Raw genomic sequence first — 21,441 nt, 5'->3', positions numbered from 1 at the left:
AAATGTGGTTAGAAATGAAGAGAACTTCACACTGGGGTCAAAAAGACACCAAGAAAATGCCTTAAGATTGAGAGTCAGCAATGCAGCACTATTCTTGAAGGCAGAATAACGGAATTCCTAAAAAGGATTTCAGAAGGCAGAGATGATCATTAATTTTTTTTTTATTACAGTTGACTAAGTATTCTATAGAGACAATTTTACTTTTAAGTTCTTAGTAATTCCACTAATCAAACTAGGGAATCAAATTATTATTTACTCACTCTGCCTCTCAGATCTATGACCCAAAAGATGGCCTTTTAGAACCAGCCAATTAATCACTTACCCCCAAGAGTAAAATGGAAAAAAGTTATAAAACAAAATTATGGCAGCCTTTGAAAATGAGAGAGTAGCTTACTCTACGAAGTAATGATATCTACCTCCAACTTTAGACAGGACTTATGTGTTTCAATAAGTGGAACTTGGGGAAATTTTACATGTATTCCTGTGTTTGGTCTTTAAAATGTGCTTTTATTGTTTAGTGTGAATCCTTGGTTTAAAACATGTGATTAAGTCAAATACAAAGTACTCTCAAGGATAATCTTTGCTTTCACTTTCCACTCTTAGTCTAGTTCTGATCTGTCAGGCATTCTGCTAGAAAAGGATCCTTCCTCACATTCAAAGACTTATGAATTAAGGCTCTTATCCTCCAGATACACACAATATGATTTGCTTAAAATGATTTAGGTATTCCCTTTTTTGATTCTTTCCAGAATAGCTTTACTTTCTGAATCTCCTTTTTAAGGATTAAGACAAAGACTTCTCAATAATAGAGTAAAAAGACCAAAGTAGGATGGAGGAACTTAGCAGAAAAGCATATAAACCTCAAAATCACAAATCCCAAATTCCTTCATTAGAAGGGTTGCACACGCATGCTTAGCTCTGGGTTTTATAAAGAAAATCATTGAAAGGGTTCAGAGCAGAATCATGAGTAAAATAAGATTTATGAAAAAAATTAAAACAACCAATGTTATTAATGTATTCAGTCAATGAATATGTACACTGAGTATCTTTTTATGAATGAGGCACTTTAATAGACAGCAGAACTCCTGAAGTGGGAAAAAAAGGCTAGGAAATTATTCTATAGTATTATTAATAAAAGTACCTACATCAGGAGGGCATGCCTATTTCAACTGACAGGCTAATTTTGATCAACTGGCAGTGGTTAAGTCAAAACTTACCAATAGACAGTGTTATAACCGATTAGCACTGTCTGTCATGGATAATAAATGGGGAGGAAGAGTACATAGTACATATTTGTCATTACTGGCTCATATTATAATGAACACTAATTTCTGAAGCGTCACATAAATAATAGTATTCTAAATGCGTAAAGCACCTCTCTAAACATTTTTATGCACGTTAACTTACATTGCTCAAAAAATTCTCCATCATCAGTTAAGTCAGGCAGTGCTTACACTTCATTGGAAACTGGGGCACAGAGAGATATGAGACTTGCCACGGCCACACAGCTAGTTAATGGCAAAAACTCTATTTCAGCACAGATCCCCTCATTCCTAAATAATCTGCCCTTGATCTTTACAGTTAAAGGCTGTTAGAACAGAATGGTGTCCAGATGTTTCCTATTCCTACTAAATAAAAAAGAAGAGGAAACTGTTTTAAACCATCATATGGATTTTTTTTTTTTTTTCTTTTTTGCCATTTATTGGGCCGCTCTCGCGGCATATGGAGTTCCCAGGCTAGGGGTCTAATCGCAGCTGTAGCCACCGGCCTACGCCAGAGCCACAGCAACACGGGATCCGAGCTGCGTCTGCGACCTACACTACAGCTCAGGGCAACGCTGGATCGTTAACCCACTGAGCCAGGCCAGGGATTGAACCTGCAACCTCATGGTTCCTAGTCGGATTTGTTAACCACTGTGCCACGATGGGAACTCCTATCATACGGATTTAAGTTAGACCTAAGGAAGAATTTCCTGATAATGAAAGCTCTAACCATTGGGACAATTAACTTAAAAAAAAAAAAAAAAAAGCTGGTCATATTTCATTTTCTGAGGACCTTAAAATTTTTTACATATTTTTTTCTGAGGAAAAAAAAAGTTAATTACTCCAACGCTCCTTCAAAAGAGATTACAGTATTGCAGAAGGAACAAGCGTTTGAATTAGAGAGGCCTAGGTTCAAATGCCTCTTCTCAATTTATCAGCTGGGTGACCTTAGGCCAGTAACTTAACTTCTCTGGGCTAGCTCTAAACTATAGATACTACCATCTCCATCAAGAGTTATCATAACATATTACATTGCCAGGAATTTCCTTCCAGTCCTTTTCATCACAAAAACCTTTTCATGGCTTTTAATCTTAAAATCTTCAGAACTATAGTTCCTGTCGCAGCGCAGCAGAAATGAATCTGACTAGGAACCACGAGGTTGCGGGATCGATCCCTGGCCTCGCTCAGTGGGTTAAGGATTTGGTGTTGCTGTGAGCTGTGGTGTAGACCGCAGACTTGGCTCAGATCTGGCATTGCTGTGGCTGTAGCGGAGGGTGGCAGCTGTAGCTTCAATTAGACCCCTAGCCTGAGAACCTCCATATGCCGGGGGTGCAGCCCTAAAAAGACCAAAAACAAACAAACAAAAAAATCGGGTTCATATTTTTTTTTTCCCAGCAAAGCCTTTTTATTTTTATTTTTTAATTTTTTAATTTTTTATTACTCAGTGAATTTATCACACCTGCAGTCGGGTTCATATTTTCGTTCTTACTTAAGGCAAATATCCCCACTAGACTGCAAGTCTTAAGGAGAGGAACAAAATCTTACCATCTTTCTAATTCTCCTAATTAGGGAGCACAACGTTTTGCACAGGGCAGGTACTCAGTGAATGTCAAATGTAGTTGATAGAGTATCATAGGAAATGTAAAATAAAAAGAGTAAGGACCAAAATGATAATGATAATAATGCACTGGAACCTGTGCTGGTGTCACCATAAAATGATACTGCTACCATTACTAAAAAAATAGCAGCAGCTAACATTTATCACATAGTTATCACGGGCTTATAGAAACAAGAGGGAGAGAGCATTCCTATGGGTTCTGAAGGTGACTAAGTATCTTTTGTGGATTATCTCACTTGATTTCCATTTTATGGATGAGGAAACAGAGGCCTCCAGAGAGTGGGTAATTTACCCAGGGTGACACAGCCAGTAAATGGCAGAACGTCGATGTTGACCCAGGCAGTCTGATTTCAGTGTCTATTATGTTATTTCCTAGGCTGTACTGACCCCTTCCCTTCCAGTATGAGAATATCTGAAACAAAAATATCTGTTCCATTCAATACATAAACACTACTATTAATTTCCAAAGGAAAAAAAAATTTTTAACTGAGAAGTCTTGGGCTCCATGGAGGCAATTATAAGAGTGTATGCATAAAGAAGCCAGAAAGATATATCAGGAATTTTCCATGTGCATGTTCTCAGATATAATGGAAACATTCTGAAGCATAATAAAGAAGAGTTCTCCATAACATGTACAGCTTCAGAGTCAATGGATAGGAGGAACTTATCACAGTGGGTCTCTATTCACAACTAAAGGTCTTCTTTAAAAAGGTAACAGGGTACCCACTCAGCTAACAGCCTCATTTTTAACTGCATCACTGAAATGTCCTTTGTATAACTAGGCATTTAAAACAAATACTTAAGTGGAGCTGTATGCTGATGTGCATACAGAGAAATAAAGGGAGAAACCCAGATGATAGCCATACAAAACTACTGTTGTAGTACCCGTACAGATAGAGGTCATATTATATTCACAGAGAAGCATGATACATTGCAAAAAGAATCACATCTCCTTTTATAAATACCACCGTTATTACTGTCTTTTGAACTTCTGAGATAAGTTCTGTTATAACAGAGAAATCGTTTTCTCAGAGATAACCAATTAACAAAGAGTTAAGGATGTTGCACCTTCTCCTTTAATCTATTTCTGTTAATGACATCTATAAAAACCTGAGGAATCCTCCCCTGTTTTTATGGTCTGTAAGAAGCCTTTGAGTCAACAATGCATGGGAGAAATCCAAACTGCCTCATTATGATCATTAAAGTTTCAAAAATTAGTTGGGTTCAACTCGGAAACTCTAGCACCTGCCATGACATACTCTGTCACTAGTTATCTGGTCAGTGCAGCTGAGAGTCTGCAAGCTGCCTGCTATCACCAAAGCAGAGTGGACAGGAAGTATTAATGGCCCTGTTAGACTGGCAATAAACAAGGAGTTTGAAACTTCAATTCGTTTAATGGAAAAATGAAGTTACTTTTTGGTAAGTGGAATTTTCAGAGTAAATTGCCTTCACAGATTCTACAGATCATGGGTTAACGCAATGAGACTCTCTAAAGCCCAAAGGTTGGTAAAAAGTACTTAAGCGCAAACCAGAGTCCCAAGCCTTTGCATATAAGTCAACCGCTTATAGAGAAAGAGATTTAGCCACAACTCTAAACTACAGGGAAAGAAAAATCCTGCCTATGCATCAGCTGAAATATTTCCTAAGAACTCTTAAGTACTAGAAAATAATCAGAAGATTAGGCTAAACTAGATGTGCTCTAATGGAGCCACTCAGGACTGTCTTTAAAGAAAAAAATTACTTCCTACAGTTATTATCATCAATGTCAGTTGCTGGCTTTGCCTTAATTTGTCGTCTAAAATCTAAACCACTTGATAATATCATGGCAATCATGGCCCAATAAAACCACAGCAAATAATGTTTTCTGCCTGGGAGACTATTACGTCTTCATAGCAAAATTTTTTTGAGTGTCTGGAGCAAGAATGACAGAAAAAGTCATGGATGAACTAAAAAGACTAAACCTATCTCTTGGAAAACAAGAGTAGGAGCATGGATTAGGATCCCTTGCTGTGTGGGACAGGCAGACAAATCCTAAAATGTCCTTTCTTCCTACATATAGGGCATGAGATCAATTTCAGTGCACATGGTAGGCTTCCAGGAAATGGCAATGACAAAATGGGATGGGCTGTTTTTTGGTTTTTTTTTTAAAAACCTGCCTCATGTGAGTTCTAATGGGACTAAAGAAGAACGCCATCACTCCAGCTCACCTCGGGCTTCCTGCAGTTTCTTGAGCTCTGCCTCCCGTTCTGTTTTGCTCTGCTTACTTCGAACTCCAAGGGCACTGATGACTAACCTTCTGGCTAGGGCTGCCGAAGTCTCAGGACGCTCCTTTGCTGGCTGGAGAAACTCTAAATGGGAGAAAGGAAGGGAGTAAGAGGGAGTAAGGAAAAGCAAGCACTCTAGCTCCAAGTGATTTAACTCAGTAATTAACATACAAAATAGACTAACAAGGGCTGCATCAGCAGTAATTAATACAAGCCTGATAGATGAAGATCAGAGGAAATTAACATGGCAAAGCACAAACAATCCTGCCTTCATTATCTGTATTAACACAATTTCTTACAGTGACTACCAAATAGGTGAACACCCAGGTAAACTCTATGTCATCAGGAAAGGGCTCCTGCATTGCTTGCCATTAGTATCTCCCACTCTCTAACTGGCTGCTATATGTCCAACAAAGCCTTTTCTATTTTTTTCTTAAAAAACAGTTCTTTTGGAGTTCCCATCGTGGCGCAGTGGAAACGAATCCGATTAGGAACCATGAGGTTGCGGGTTCGATCCCTGGCCTTGCTCAGTGGGTTAGGGATCTGGTGTTGCTGTGAGCTGAGGTGTAGGATCTGGCATTGCTATGGTTCTGGCATAGGCCAGTGGCTACAGCTCTGATTGGACCGTAGCCTGGGAACCTCCAAATGCCACGAGTGCAGCCCTAGAAAGACAAAAAAAAACAAACAAAAAAACCCCACATTTCTTTTAACACTAAAAATAAAGACGTTATATAGATTTAGAACCCTGGATGCTATATGAGTGCCAGAAAAAAACAATAACACCAGTATCAACAAGAAAAGGCCCCTGAGATTACAGGCTCACCAGCATAAGCTCTAGCTTTGGCCTTGGCTGCTCTAGTGGCTTGTGACAAGGGCCGCATCTTCACCATGCTATGTTTAGTACCCAGAGCATCACGAGCTGTAAAGAAGAAAAAACATATAAGACATGAAGAAGAGTGATGCAAGAAAAATAAAATAAAATAAAAGTAAGGCTAGTTCTTAGTATTTCCTAAATGTTATTTTTCATGGTGAGCCAAAAAAACAGTAAGCTCTAGAAAAATCTCTGAGGAACAACTTGGCAGTGATTATTTTAGATGAGGGATCACCAAACTATGGCTTTGTGACCAAATTCAGCCAATCATTTGTTTTTATAAAGTTTTACTGAAACAGAGCCATGCTTGTTTGTTTGCATACTGTCCAAGGATGCTTTCTTGCTACAAGAGCAGTTAAGTAGTGATAGAAACCTTATACTCTAAATTATCTACTATCTGGCCCTTTACAGAATAAGTCTATAGACCCCTATTTTAGGTGATTCGGGTAGGAATCAACATTTCTAACTTCTCTAAACAGCTCTGCATCAGACCTATTGTGAGGTCCTGTAAGTGAAAGGGTGAAATCATACAATCAGAAAGTAGGTATTACAACTGCTCACTATAGACAGGTTAAAAGGCTACTTCAAATTCATGTGCCTGGGGAGGAGGGGGAAATCACAAATATTTTAAGATTCCGTCACACTGGCTTCTTAAATATCTTCATCTATAATCTGTTTATGCACTCTCACAACTGACAGTTTTGCAGCATATAACCTTGGAAGGAGCTATCTCTCCAATTATCACTGGATTAGGGTAAACAGAGGGAGTATCAGAGTAACATGCCTCAAAACCTGTACCTGCCAATTATCTATATCGGTGAATGAAAGGCCAGGAAGCTGGAATAGGAGGGTAATAAGGACCACAGGAGGAGAAAATGGACAATAAGCACACTGAAAACCATTGGATACATACCTGTAATCGGACTGGAGAATACTCCTAGGGCATGTGTATCATCCACCCATTTAATATCAAATCCTTTCTTTCTGTAAGAAAAGAACACAATTTTATTCTTTAAAATAAAATTTGCTTTTATGAAACATCCTTCAAATACAGTCTCATAAAGCATTTCATGATGAGATGGAAACACTCAGTGAGCGCACAGGTGGAATGGAGATGACGACACACAAGACAGCTTGGAGGACAGAAGAAGCCACTGAATTTTAAAAGCAATAATACCATCATAAAGAACTACCTGGGAGTATTTCACACTGCCAGGCATTTTACAGACATCAACTAATTAATGCTCACATATTCCCTGGGGAGGTAAAGTATTTATCACACTACTTACAAGAGATGCTCTTAGGGCAACAGAACAAGAAGAGGTAGAAAGAGGAAGCTGAGGAGGGGGAGAAGAATATCAGGGGAGGAGGTGGGCTGGGAAGGTCATCTGGATTTAACGCAAATGTAGGCTCAGAGACAGAGACAAGAAACAGAGAGGAAGAGGGAGACAGGTCCTTCAAAGTAAAACCAATCAATCAAATAAGGGAGAAAAAGGGACAACTATCATCAGAGGGGCTGATCTTTCTTTCTTTCCAGTGTAGAAGGGGAGAAAGGGAAAATGGGAGAGAACTGTGGCAAAGTCAGAAAAATTCAGGATAAAAGAAATGAAGATGAGAAATATCTGACCAGATTAGAGAGCACAAGGACTATCAGGAAGATGATATGACACATTATTTTTTCAGCCAGGAGCTTAAAAGAGCTCATGGACTCAATAGAGTTCCTGTCAAGAGCATGGGGTTTGTGGGTCAGATATAAATGGACTCAGGTTCTGCCACCTTGAGACTATGGGCAGGTTTAATCTCTCTATAAGCTAGATCTGCTCATCTGTAGAAATAGGCATAGTTCCTTCCTGACGGAGTTGCTGTGGAAAAAGAAATGAGATCATCCATGACAAGGCAAAGAGCACGATGTTGAACACTTAGTGGGCATTCAATAAATGAATGGTGCCCATTATTTTTATTATTAATAGCAATCTTCATTAGGGGATGATTAATATCGATGAAAATGTGATTAAAAATTAGGTTGAATCTGGTATTTGACTCCTAGGCATTACTAGAGACTTCTGCACCATGACCTTTTCTTCTTTTTTTTTTTTTACAGCACTATAAAGAAAAAAAGAAGACAACTGCTAAAACGTCTTCCCTCTTTATTAACAACTAGTTGAGCAAAAATTTCTTTTGAAGGAAAAAGAAATAAAGAGGTATCAAACGTCCACAGGAGTTGGAGACCGTGAAAAAGTTCAACAGAATGAGTCTGTAAGATAGTTGACAAAAGATAGGAAAAAACCTAGATGGGCTCTGGAAGGTCTTTGAGAGTTTGGAATTTCATAATCCCTTAAAATGTTTCTCCTCTTGAGTGTTTTTGGGTTTGATAGAAAAATGGACTTGCAGGTAAGATTGGGAAAAAACAAAACAAAGGAAGTTAATAATTAAGAAGTAACTAATCTTCAGGAAATTCTAGACATCAAGAAAATCGATCCTTGGTTTTAAAAATCATTATTAGTGACAACATAAAGTTGTTCTAATTTTAGATTTAATCTCATTGACTGCTTTTTAAAATCTATTATGCATTTATCTGGAACAGGCCCTGATACTGGGTCTTAACATAACTGTAATGAATTAGACTGACTGATATTACATATTTAGAGCAAAGTCTAGGCAGAAGTTGTTAACTGTCCTCCAGGTTCTGGTCACTCTTCCTTTCCTACGTAACTGATATGCACACCCCCACACACACAAAATTTAAGCGAGGTCACTTGGCTGCTAGTTTTGTCTGTTCTTACAGAAAAACAAGGTGCTTGTTTTTGTACATAAAGGTTCGTTTGTTTATCTGTTGTCTGTGGTTAATTTTGTGCAATGATGGCAGAGCTGCCTAAAACATTTACTCTCTGAACCTTAAGGAGAAGTTGGGAGCTATAGCCTAATGCAAAATGTACATGAATTGAATTTTAAGTTTAAATCTGTATATTTAGACAACAGACCTGGTTCATTGCTAGAGTCAGGATTGGAGCATTAAAGTATAATTCTTTCTTGGTATTGACTTTCTTCCAGACCCTGAAAATATTTTTCTTAATAACTTACTTTATGGATTATTTCTTTATTTCCAAAGCTTGTATTTTCTTATAAGCTAAGGATACAGAACTATACTCCTAACTCTTTTACCTACTCATATATAATATATGAATTATATACAACATAACAAAAGGTAATGCAATTAGTCTCAAGCCCACTTATATCAGTTTTAATTTATATTTTTACTATATAATTGAATAAAATAACAACAATGAAATATAAGAGTGAAAAAGAAAAGTTGTTGTATCTATAAAAACTCAATTGAATGCTTTGGAAGGGTAGAGAAAGATGAAGTCAACTTAAAAAAACCCCAGAACTGGATTTCCCGTCGTGGCACAGTGGTTAACGAATCTGACTAGGACCCATGAGGTTGCAGGTTCGATCCCTGGCCTTGCTCAGTGGGTTAGGGATCCAGAGTTGCCATAAGCTGTGGTGTAGGTCACAGACACGGCTCAGATCCTGCATTGCTGAGTCTGTGGTGTAGGCCAGCGGCTACAGCTCCGATTAGACCCCTAGCCTGGGAACCTCCATATGCCATGGAAGCGGCCCTAGAAAAGACCAAAAAAAAAAAAAACCCAGAAATATTATCAATTATATTTGGGCAAAACAGATAAAGAAAAGAGAAAACATTTTAACCTATAAGGAATTTTAACTCAGGTGACTCTGAAGGCACAGTAAATTCCTGCTGGAAGTGGCAGGTGATAACAGTGTAACATACAGAACTCAATCAACAGACTAGTAACTTTGAAAAAAAAAAAAGGCCTTGGTACCACATCAAAGACTGGCAAGTAAATGAACATTCATATGTATTGTTAAAATAAACTGGTTGAGACATATAACAATCATTTTTTATCATTCTCTATTTCAGTGGTCAGAATATAACTGCAAATCAATAGTTTAATTTACAATCTTTTGGATTGTTAGGGCCCTTGGTGCTTTGCAGAAGAAAACACATAGCCTCTCAAGAGATAATCCTCTTCGTTTTATTGTAGGCCTCAATTCCCATAAATTAAATTCCAAAAAAAAAAAAAAAGGTCAGCTTTAGACAAACAACAACAAAAAAAACCTCACAATAAAAACTAAACTTCCAAAAAAAAGCAAGACACTATGAGTGAAAACTTGCAGAACAGAATTAAAAGGATTTCAGAAAAAGGGATTACCAGACACAGACATTAGAAGGTCTATGTTTAATACAAAGAAATTTTTAACATTTTGAAAATGTTTGGAGAAAAAGAAACCAAAAAATTACCATCCAGATTTGAAAAGTAAAGAACTTCGAAAAACAAGAAACATAAAATGAAACTTGAAAATTCAATGGATAGATTTAACAGCAAATTAAACAGATGAGGAAAAAAAAAATCAGTGAACTCAGAAACTAGAGCTAAAGAAATTACTCAGAATGTGTACTGGAGACAAAGAAATGGAAAAGAGATAACATAAAGATTAAGTGAGAAGGTCTAATCCACTTTTAACTGGCCATCTAAAATAATGTAAAAGAGACAGTACAGAGGCAATATTTAAAGAGATAATGTCTAGTGTTCTCCAAAATCAATAAAAAGTACCTACTGCTGATTTAGGAAGCCCAAATAATGAAGACAAATAATAAGAAAAAGAATAAGAATGAGAAAAATGAGCATGAGGAGGAGGAGGAGAAACACAAAGCTACACCATACTGAAAATGCACAATACCAAAAGACACAGAGAAAGCATTAAGATCACCCTGTGCAAAAAGACAGATTACACTCAGAAGCAACAGTTGTGGGAGTTCCTGCTGTGGCACAGCAGGTTTACAGATCCAAGTCCGTCTCTGGTAGCAGCACAGGTTTGATCCCCTGCCCAGAGCAGTGAGTTAAGGATTAGGTGTCGCTGCAGCGCAGATTCAATCCCTGGCCTGGGAACTTCCATATGCCACAGTGCAGCCAAAACAAAGAAACAAACAAAAAACAAAAGAAGCAACGGTTAGACTTTCAGCTGGCTTCTCATTCTACACAAAGAAAAGCTAAGAGAGAGCAGAATAAAATCAAGTTTCTGAGAGAAATAACTGCCAACCTAAGATTCCATACCCAGCAAAAACATCTTTCAAGAATGAAGCTGAAATAAAGCCATTAAGAAACGACAAAAACAAAACCCAAGTAAGTGTGTTGCTAAAAGACTGGTTCTAATTTAAATGCTAAAAACCATGTTCCATGCAGGAGAAAAAAGATTTCAAATGCAAGATATGAAATGCAAGAAGGTATAAATGAAGAATACAGAAGGTAGATGAATCTGAATACTGAATATATAAAACAATAATAATATCAAATGGAGTTTAAAAAGAAAAAATTAGAAAGAATCAGCATACTAAATCACAATAGCATATTACTTAGAGGTGGGGGAGACACCAGAATGGAATTGGGGAATGGAGTTAAAAACCCTTTGAGTGTTTTGAGAAAATGTAAAAATATTACCTTTAGCCACTGATAAATTAAACATGCATTCTGTAATTTCTAAAGTAACTACAAAATAATAGAAACAGTATTATTTCCCAAAAATATGGAATTAGAAAAAATACCTCATCAATCCAAAAGAAGGCAAGAAAGAAGAGAAAAAGATGGGACAAGTAAACACACACAAAAAGATGGCAGGCGTACATCCAAATACATCAATAACTATAATAAATATAAATGGACTAAATGCACTATGAAAACAGATTCTGATGACACTATTGATGACATTCTTCTTAAATGCTGAAACGGGGTCTAGAGGGACTCTTTAGCATTTTTAAGGAATTTAGAAGAAGAGCGGTTTGATACAGAAGATTTCTAATGGGCTTGAAAAAGACAATAAACAAAGTTGATGCTAAAGTAAACAACAGGGAATAGGAAAACAAAAGAGAGGATTTTTCAGAAGACACTCATCCCACCTTCCCTAACATCCCAATCATTCGCAAATACTTACTGATAACTGCAGAAAACCCGTAGGAGATCTTCGGTACGAAATTCTTGGGGGAAATCATAAATTTCAATGACATGTGCGAATTCACAATCACTGAGGTCAGTATCAGGAACTTCATGGTTGTAATAATCGAATCTAGGTTCCTGGATGCTTTCTCTATTCGTCATATTCCCTGATAACTAGGGAGGAGGAAGCATACATGTGACTGTTACATCAAGCCAGAGCATTATAAAATATCCCCCGATACACAAACAATCCTCCTCTTTGTCTCCATGTTCCTATTCCTCAACCTTTTACATTGTCTCTGTATTAATACTGCTCATGAAGACAATAATGACTAGTGTCTCTCACCCAGTTTATATTACACATGTGGAATACTTGAAAAGGTGTTGAAATTCCAGCAAAGACGGGCACTGCACGGAACTTAACTTGCGCCTATCAACCAGTGTGTGAGAAAGTATAGGATGATTAATGTGGTGAGTTACAAATGACACATCTTAGAAAATGAATTTCAGAAAACAGCTGAAGAGGTGAATTAATAACATTCATTTTATTTAAGCTTATTGATCACACATAGTTTCTTTTCTGAAATTGAAAAACAAAACAAAATTAAAAAAATGAAAACTTTGTTCAAGTCTACCTTTTGCTGAATGTCGCTTACTTAACAAATATAAGTGGTACAAGTAATTAAAGTTCCCTAGCATGAGAGCTACCTAAGGGGGATTCCCACACAGTAGGTTAATAAAAGAATTAATTGTTATGAAGAATACTTAAAATTCTATGAAAAAACTGAAGGCTATTAACTCTTTCACACTGGAAGCAGGAGAAAGGAAAGTGGCAGCAAAGCCATGACAGTCATTTTATCATTCACCTGTTATAAAATGTAGAGGCTGGTAGTGACCACCCAAAGCCTTCGGAACAACAACAACAACAAAACCTGGGAGTTCCCATCGTGGCGCAGTGGCTAAGGAATCCGACTAGGAACCATGAGGTTGTGGGTTTGATCCCTGGCCTCGCTCAGTGGGTTAAGGATCCGGTGTTGCTGTGAGCTGTGGTGTAGGTCACAGACATGGCTTGGATCTGGCATTGCTGTGGCTGTGGCGTAGGTTGGCAGCTACAGCTCCGACTGGACCCCCTAGCCTGGGAACCTCCATATGCTGTGGGATCGGCCTTAGAAAAGGCAAAAAAACAAAAACAAAACAAAACAAAAAACAAAAACCCTGTCTTTTTCTATCAAAAATCCAATTAGAGCCCTTCAAGCTTTCTCTCTTTCATACTGTGCCTCTTTTCTCATCAAATGAGGAAATGAGAATTTGCATTAAATGCCAAGGATGTATCTCCTTTCCATAGAGAAGTAGAAAAAAAATTTAAGAATTTTATTTGGGAGAGAGGGAAGGAGGAAGGTGATTTAGGTAAAATTAACAAAAATGTTTGTCTACTGCACTGCCTCTAGTTTCTCTCTCCACTAAGCTTCAGTTTTATATCTTAAAAAATGGAAATGATAATAACAGTATCTTAGATGTATGAACTAAATGAGATGACGCAGTAAGTGCCTAGTATACTACCTGGCACCTAAGTATTCAATAAATTCAACCTACTTTAAACAAATTTTAACTAGGTGCTATATCTGTTACAAGTCAAACACCATGTCATCTCCACCCCACTTAGGATGCAGAAAGCAGGAAGAGAATATTCCCCATGCTATAACAATGAGAAAAGACCGACTGATCTATAAAATCATAACTTCCTTGAGTTTACCAGACAGCTGAGCATACAAGTAAACTGAAATCCACAGGCTGACAAGTCCCTCCAAAGAGAAGCAGAACACATACACGGTTTTACCTCTGGCACACCATGGGAAGAAGTGGCCACCACACAAGTGGGCAAGAAGGTATCAGCTAAACGTTTAATGAATGTTCAAAAACCTAGAGCGGACTAGTGTATCAGTTTAGGATAACTGAGAGCCAGAGAGGAGGAGGGAAGTCTGCAATCACTTGCAAGTCCACCCTTATGCCAGTGCCACACTGTCTTGATTACTGTTACAAGTTTTGAAATCAGGAAGTTTAAGTCTTCCTACTTTGTTCTTTTGCAACATCATTTTGTCTATTCTGAGTCCCCTGCATTTCCATGTGAATCTGAGGAACAGCCTGTCAATATCTGCAAAAAAAATAAAAATAAAGGGCAACTGGGATTGAGTTGGATGTATTAATCAATTTGGGAAGTATCTTAACAATATTAAAGAAAATGAACATAGGCTGGGATGTCTGTTTAGGTCTTATTTAATTTCTTCTTAAAATGTTTTGTAGTTTTCAGAGTACAAGTTTTACATTTCTTTTGTTAAATTTGTTTCTAACTTCTTTATGCTGCTGTAAGTGGAACCATTTTCTTCATTTAATTTTTGAAATTCTGGCACTGACTTTTTGAATTACTCTGCAAAAATAAAACAAACTACTGCATGTCCATGCATTTAAAAACTAGGACTAAATAATGCATTGTGAGAAATAAATAATACATGACTATAAAAAACCTTGAAACAGAAATAATATAATAACTGATTATAAAGACGAAAGTTTACAAACAACCCAGCAAATAACTTTGAGTTATGAATCACAGATATTTTAGGATTTTTTCAGTGGCCTGTCTTGCTATTTACAAAGCATAAGTGAAAACCGGGTATCCCTTCATATGCATCACCAGCTTCCACAAACCATCCAGCTAAGTTAAAATTATCTTCCCCAAGGTGAGGGCTTTAGCATAGTTATCGCCTAGTAATCTGGTCTTGAAAACAAGTCTATAAAATAGTACCTGACTGGCTATAACATAATTGTCTGATTCTTATTGTAGAGGGGAAAAAAGAGGGTACAGACAGAAGGTCAACTAGGCATGGATCAGTGAGCTTTTTATTTTTTGTTTGATCCTCGGTTCTTCAAGGTACAAAAGGAGAAACAAAAAGTTCTGAAGTCACAAGTTAATCTCTACAGACAAAAAATTAAAAATATGCCTTGTTGTTTTGGAATAAGGTTATATTTACATCTCTGTCAGATGGGCGTGTTAGATGGGCTGTCATTGCTATCCTGATTACAAAGATGGAGAATTGCATCCCAGAGAAACGAAAGAATATCCCTAAAGTTACAAATCAAATTACTGACAAAGTCTGAATCATAACTCAGGTCTCCTGACTGCTGGTCCACTATTCCTTCCAGAACATGTTCCTTACAGGGAACAGAATCAAAGCCAGTGACCACATCAATGTTCATGACAAGTAATTTCCTCTGATTAAGGATTTTGGATAGAAGCTGTTCTTGGAGGAAGGAAGGGAGTGACTGAGAGAGGGTCAATGGCAAAGGTGAAAAGACAACTCAGGAGTGATTTCTTTCCAGTCCTATACTCGAGACAGCATATAGTTTACAGATTAAACTTCCCCAAATACTGCTTTGATCATAATATTCCCTTGATCAAAAATCTTCAATGGCTATATTTAAAGCTCCTATAACCTGGCCTCAACCTACCTGTTTCTGGCAGAATGATAGCCTCTCAAAAGATGTTTATGTCCTAAGGTCCCTCCACCTACGAAAACGATAAATGGCAAAGGAGAATAAAGATAACAGGTAGAATTAAATTTGCTAATCAGACGACTTTAAAATAGATTATCCTGGATTATCTAGGTGGGCCCAATATAATCGAATTGGTCCTTAAAAGCAGAATTGTTTCAGAGACAAACGAATCAGTATGTCAGAGTGATGGAATATGAGAAAGACTGGCCATTGCTAACTCTGAAGACAGAAAAGGGCTACAAGAAGCTGAAAAAGGCAAGAAAATGGATTCTCCCCTAGAGTCTCCAGAAAGGAACACACAGCCCTGCCAACACCCTAATTTTAGTCAAATGAGATCTATTTTGGACTTCTGACTTTCACAACTGTAAGACATTAAATTTGTGTTGTTTTACGACACTAGTTTGTGGTAATTTATTATGGCAGTAACAGTGTATTACAGCAGTTAACAGTGTAACAGGTTATATATATAAACCTTTCTAGCATTATATCACATCATGCCTTAAAACACACTGCATTCCAACCGAAGATAACACTCACTATGCCTAAACACATCCTGCTTCTTCCTGCCTATTGCTCTGGTCACATTACTTTTGGTCACATTTATAATCTGACTTTTCCTCTATACTTCTACAGCATTTACCTCATCTGCATTACTTTTATAATACTCACTGCATAACACATCTATATTACAGTTAGACCTCTCTCTTCTTCTTCTTCTTTTTTTTTTTTTGTCTTTTGTCCTTTTAGGGCTGCACCCACGGCATATGGAGGTTCCCAGGTTAGGGATCTAATCAGAGCTGTGGCTGCCGGCCTATGCCTCAGCCACGCCAGATCTGAGCCGTGTCTGCAACCTACACCACAGCTCACGGCAACGCCAGATCCTTAACCCATTGAGCAAGGCCAGGGATCAAACCCACAACCTCATGGTTCCTAGTCGGATTCGTTTCCACTGTGCCATGATGGGAACTCCTGTCTCTTCTTTTAACCTTAACCTGACCCCATGCCACCCATCCAACAAACATTTAATGTATGTTTAACCTATTAGAGAAAGAACTTGAACAAAGAATTTTACTACACAATAAAGATATAAGAATAAAGAAGGTATTACCAGTAGGTAGAGGATAATGAACTTTGCTTAACTCTTCTTCACTGCTCAAGCAAAGAAATTATACAGAGAAAAGTACCATAGGCAGAAGTGTGCAAAGGCATGCAAGGACCGTGGAATACATCAAACAGTTCAGTGTGGTTACACTGAATAACGTGTGCACTTGAAGGATGCTTGGGCCTGTGTCCTCCCAAAAGTCATGAGTTAAAGCCATAATCTCCAGTACCTCAGAATACAACTGTATTTAGAGATAACGTCTTTACAGAGGTATTGTTAAAAAGGGACAGACCCTAATCTGAATGGTGTCTTCAGAAGAGGAAATTTGGACAGAGACACAGAGGGAAGACCATGCGAAGACACAGGTAGAAGATGGCCATCTCCAAACCAAGGAGAGAGGTCTCAGGAAAAAAACAACCTTGCTGACACCTTGATCTTGGACTCCTAGCCTCCAGAATCATGAGAAAACAAATTTCTGTGGTACTCTGCCATAGAGAGTCTAGGATACTGTGCTGGCACCTGGAAAGAATGGTTGTTGTTTCCTCATCAACATTCAATTCTCTAATTCAACTACAAGGGACATGTCATATTTATCCCTATAGTCCCTTACTGGACACAATGTCTTGCACAAACTAGGCACTGAAAAAACACTTGTGGCATGAACAAAATGTACATGCCACAAGTTAATTACTTTGTCCAAATGCATGCTTATCAAGACCAATTCTAGATAGAGCCCTGGTCAATAAGAATTTCATTTATGCAACATATATTTCTTAAACGATTCTGGATGGCATTCTGAAATTTTGGGGAAAATGACACTTTTTTCCTTTTCCCTTTACCAATAAATTTAAATTGCTCTGATTATATAATCATGCAGAAAATCCAATTTGATAAATTATAAAAGGAAAACAACAAGAACAAAAATTCAATATAGATCATCTAAACTTCTGGATAGTGACAAATTAAAGGACCTAAATCTGTGAACATTCTGTACTTTTTACAAGCTGCTCTCATAGCCTGGAATGCCTTGTCTGTTCCTGATCCTTCTTCTAAGATCAAGCTTCAATCTTTATCTCCTCCTGAAGCTTCTACCATTAACTCCATTTTGATGGTTTCTCCATTCCCTACACTACTGTATCATAAAACCAGGAAGTTGGACATATACCATATTTTATCAATCCACATTTTGATAAAATCCAATATTTTATCAAATGCACATTTTTACATTTGAACATCTCCAACATCAGTATACAACTTATAATTATGCATATTGACACAGCTTGCCTGCATATGCATGAGTACCAAAAGCACCGGTACCAACATTTGCAGAAAAGTTGTGATGGTTAGCAGTGCAGAAGAAATCTGGATATAAGAATAGCTCTATACAAATGCAAAGATGGCTTAAGAATCCAGCAACAATGATATCTGCTTCTTTTATGTATTCTTTTAAGAAATCTATATCATTAAAATTCTTTATGGTACAGAAGATAACAGAATAGAAAAAGCATCAATATCAATGACAGAGTCAAGAAATTATTAGAAAAGTTGGACTATAAACACAAAGTTCGGAGGTTCCTGCCACAACTCAGTGGAGTCAAATTTCACTAGTACCCATGAGGACACAGGTTCAGTCCCTGGCCTTGCTCAGTGGTTTAAGGATCCAGCATTGCTGTGAGCTGTGGGTCGCAGACATGGCTCAGATCTGGCATTGCTGTGACTGTGGCGTAGGCCAGTGGCTGCAGCTCCAATTTGACCCCTAGCCTGGGAACCTCCATATGCCCCTAAAAAGACATTAAATAAATAAATAAATAAACACAAAGTTTTAGGAAATCATAACCAATTTATTTCACCTATATTTTTATTATGTAAGAAATGATATGTGATAAAAATTTATGTCTAAGTCTAAAAGAGCTCCTTCAAGATGTAGAAAAGAAACATTCTAAAGGGTAATAATAAGCATTGTATAAAAGTTTAATTTCTTCTTAGTGATAGATAAAATGACATATTTCACAATCAATGGCATTTTTAACTCAACAAAACAATACTCCTTTATTTTTTTCTAGTCATTTCTAAGAATAAGTCTCCTCAGCTTGCTCCATAAGACTATAAACTCTTTAAACATTGTTATCCTACTCTTTTATCCCTCACATCACCAATATTAGAGCTGAGGAAAGAACAGCTGTATCATGTCTATTGACTGGATGAGAACTTTATGTAGAGGCAAAGGCTTACTGTCATAGAAAGAGCCCAGGGTTAGAAACCAGGAGATTCAGATTCTAGTGCCAACACTGGCACTAATCTTAGCTAGGTCAATAACAACCTTTCTGGGCCTCAGGTACCTTATCTATAAAGCAAGAAGGCTAGACGACATTATGTTACAGGTCCCTTTCAATGCTAACATTCCACTTTTTTTTTTGTCTTTTGTCTTTTTTTTTGTTGTTGTTGCTGTTGTTGTTGCTATTTCTTGGGCCGCTCCCGCGGCATATGGAGGTTCCCAGGCTAGGGGTTGAATCGGAGCTGTAGCCACCGGCCTACGCCAGAGCCACAGCAACGCGGGATCCGAGCCGCGTCTGCAACCTACACCACAGCTCACGGCAACGCCGGATCCTTAACCCACTGAGCAAGGGCAGGGACTGAACCCGCAACCTCATGGTTCCTAGTCGGATTCGTTAACCACTGCGCCACGACGGGAACTCCTCATTCCACTTTTTTAAAAAGACATGTACAGTTCTATCTCTGGTTAAAGTTCTAGTTCCTAGTCCTTATCAATCAAGAGATGTGTTATAATTGACTCTGATCTTATTTAGCTGGAATAAGAACATTTCTGTAGGCTTTTTTTTTTTTTTTTTGGTCTTTTTAGGGCCACACCCGCAGCATATGGAGGTTCCCAGGCTAGGGGTCGAATCCAAGCTGCAGCTGTGCCTATGCCACAGCCACAGCAATGCCAGATCCGAGCCACGTCTGTGGACCTACACCACAGCTCACAGCAACGCTGGATCTGTAACCCTCTGAGCAAGGCCAGGGATCGAACCTTCGTCCTCATGGATGCTAGTCAGGTTCGTTTCCGCTAAGCCATGATGGGGGAACTCCTCTGTAGGTACTTTTAATTAAACACAAACATAAAACACCACTTTAAGCTAGTTGTGGCTATAACAAATTTAAATACTGGGGGTATCAGGAGGCTATAAGGACATGGACAAGAGACCTGACCAGGAATCAGTGGTGTTACTGTGGTTGCTTCAAATGCCACAATGTCTATTTACATAATTATTTACTGAATTAACCCACATAATCAAATCCCAATTATGCAGTTTAAGTCATTCAAGCTCTTTGTTTCTATTTTCTCTTCCAGTGTTATCTTGCAACTATTTAACTGATTAACTCATTTTCTATTGAAGAAAATAAAATCTATTATTTACTATAAACTTTGATAAATCAAAAAGATTTGACTGGAAAGCAGACTCAAGATATAAACAAAAAATAAGGTTTTGGGGTTATCTGGATTCTATTTTATTTAAGGTACTCATTATCACAGAAAACTGAGAATAACAGCCAAGAACTTTTTATGTTGGTCCATGGTAATGTGAATAAATCAAAAGCTAGAATTAAAATGTCTCGCCAATTTAACTTCCTATCTTTGGCAAATCGGGAATAATACTATTTTTTGTAAGTATTTAAAGTCTTTTCAAACTTTTCATGGTGTAAGTTTGAACACATCCAAAAAGAGTTCCCTAAAAAGATAATAAAACTATGGTGTATAATATTCAGCATAAGTTACAGTTCCCAGTCCTTTGCTATACTGCTTTGGGCATAAATCCCTTATAACAGTAGAAGGATAAATTTAAAGTTCTAAACTCTACATTTTTTATATTAAATATAAAATGTATATAATGTCTTCAGTGGTGTTCCCTATCTGCAAATAAAATTATCTAATATATCTAGGCTATACGTCCAACTAACCTTTTCAAGAAACCAAGGCCAGAAATGCAAACTTTGACTTCATAAAATTTATAACAAAGAATGAGTAAAATGCCAGTCAAGGTGTCATCTAAAGATTTCTTTAGAATATGTTATCGGCGACATCTCAATGTCTCTGATTATCATCAGTGAGAGAAATCCATCGCCCGTACATTTGGATTAAGGCATGATAAAAGAAAGGGTAAAAATGAATAAGACAGGAGAAAATGAGAAGGGCAAAAGGAAATAAAAAAGAAAGCTGCAATATGAGGCATATTATAGTGTCCCAACAATTAATCAGATCATCACTTACTGACCCTACTGCCAGAGGACAAATTTGCAAGTTCTAGTTTCCTCTAATGAATATATGCATAATGAATGTAATGAATATATGGACAGGGACCAAGTGAATTTCCTGAACCAATATGGACCTGGCTCCCATTCAGACGGTACTGAAAAGTAATTATGGCAGACTGATGCTGGCATTCTTGGGAAGACGCTATACAGATCCACTGAACAGTGAAAACACTGTAGTAGATTAAATTTATAGTCAAGAGGAAGACCTCTCAAGCAGGGAGAGGTATCAGGATTGCCTCTTCTTGGCATGACTGGAAAGACTAGATGGAGAGCTACCACTGATGAAGTATGACTGTGAAGTACCCACAGAAAGAATATGGTCTGGAAATGAAGGGTTAGTAATCCTCTACAACAAAAAGAAACTCTTACCTAAATATTTATCCCTAAAAATAAACCTCAAGGCCAGAAATGGTCAGTGAAGGGACCAGATGCCAGTGTCTATCAACATCA

At 37.6% G+C, this 21,441-nt stretch overlaps 1 protein-coding gene across 3 annotated transcripts in view; it reads right to left on the bottom strand.

The window, feature by feature from the left end:
• R3HCC1L (R3H domain and coiled-coil containing 1 like) overlaps positions 1 to 21,441 on the bottom strand; it is an 85,742-nt gene that overhangs the window by 4,584 nt on the left and 59,717 nt on the right. For all 3 annotated transcript variants that reach the window (XM_047759572.1, XM_047759573.1, XM_047759574.1), the window contains exons 3-6: positions 12,025 to 12,200; positions 6,929 to 6,999; positions 5,968 to 6,063; positions 5,088 to 5,228 (exon numbers count right to left, since the gene is read on the bottom strand). In XM_047759572.1, the coding sequence (XP_047615528.1) occupies positions 5,088 to 5,228; positions 5,968 to 6,063; positions 6,929 to 6,999; positions 12,025 to 12,200 (484 nt within the window). The remainder of the gene's footprint in view (positions 1 to 5,087; positions 5,229 to 5,967; positions 6,064 to 6,928; positions 7,000 to 12,024; positions 12,201 to 21,441) is intronic.

The sequence above is a fragment of the Phacochoerus africanus genome, chromosome 15, assembly GCF_016906955.1.
Source record: "Phacochoerus africanus isolate WHEZ1 chromosome 15, ROS_Pafr_v1, whole genome shotgun sequence".
Lineage (NCBI taxonomy): Eukaryota > Metazoa > Chordata > Mammalia > Artiodactyla > Suidae > Phacochoerus > Phacochoerus africanus.
Note: the sequence above shows the minus strand (reverse complement) of the source record. Positions and strands in the feature narration are given on the sequence as shown.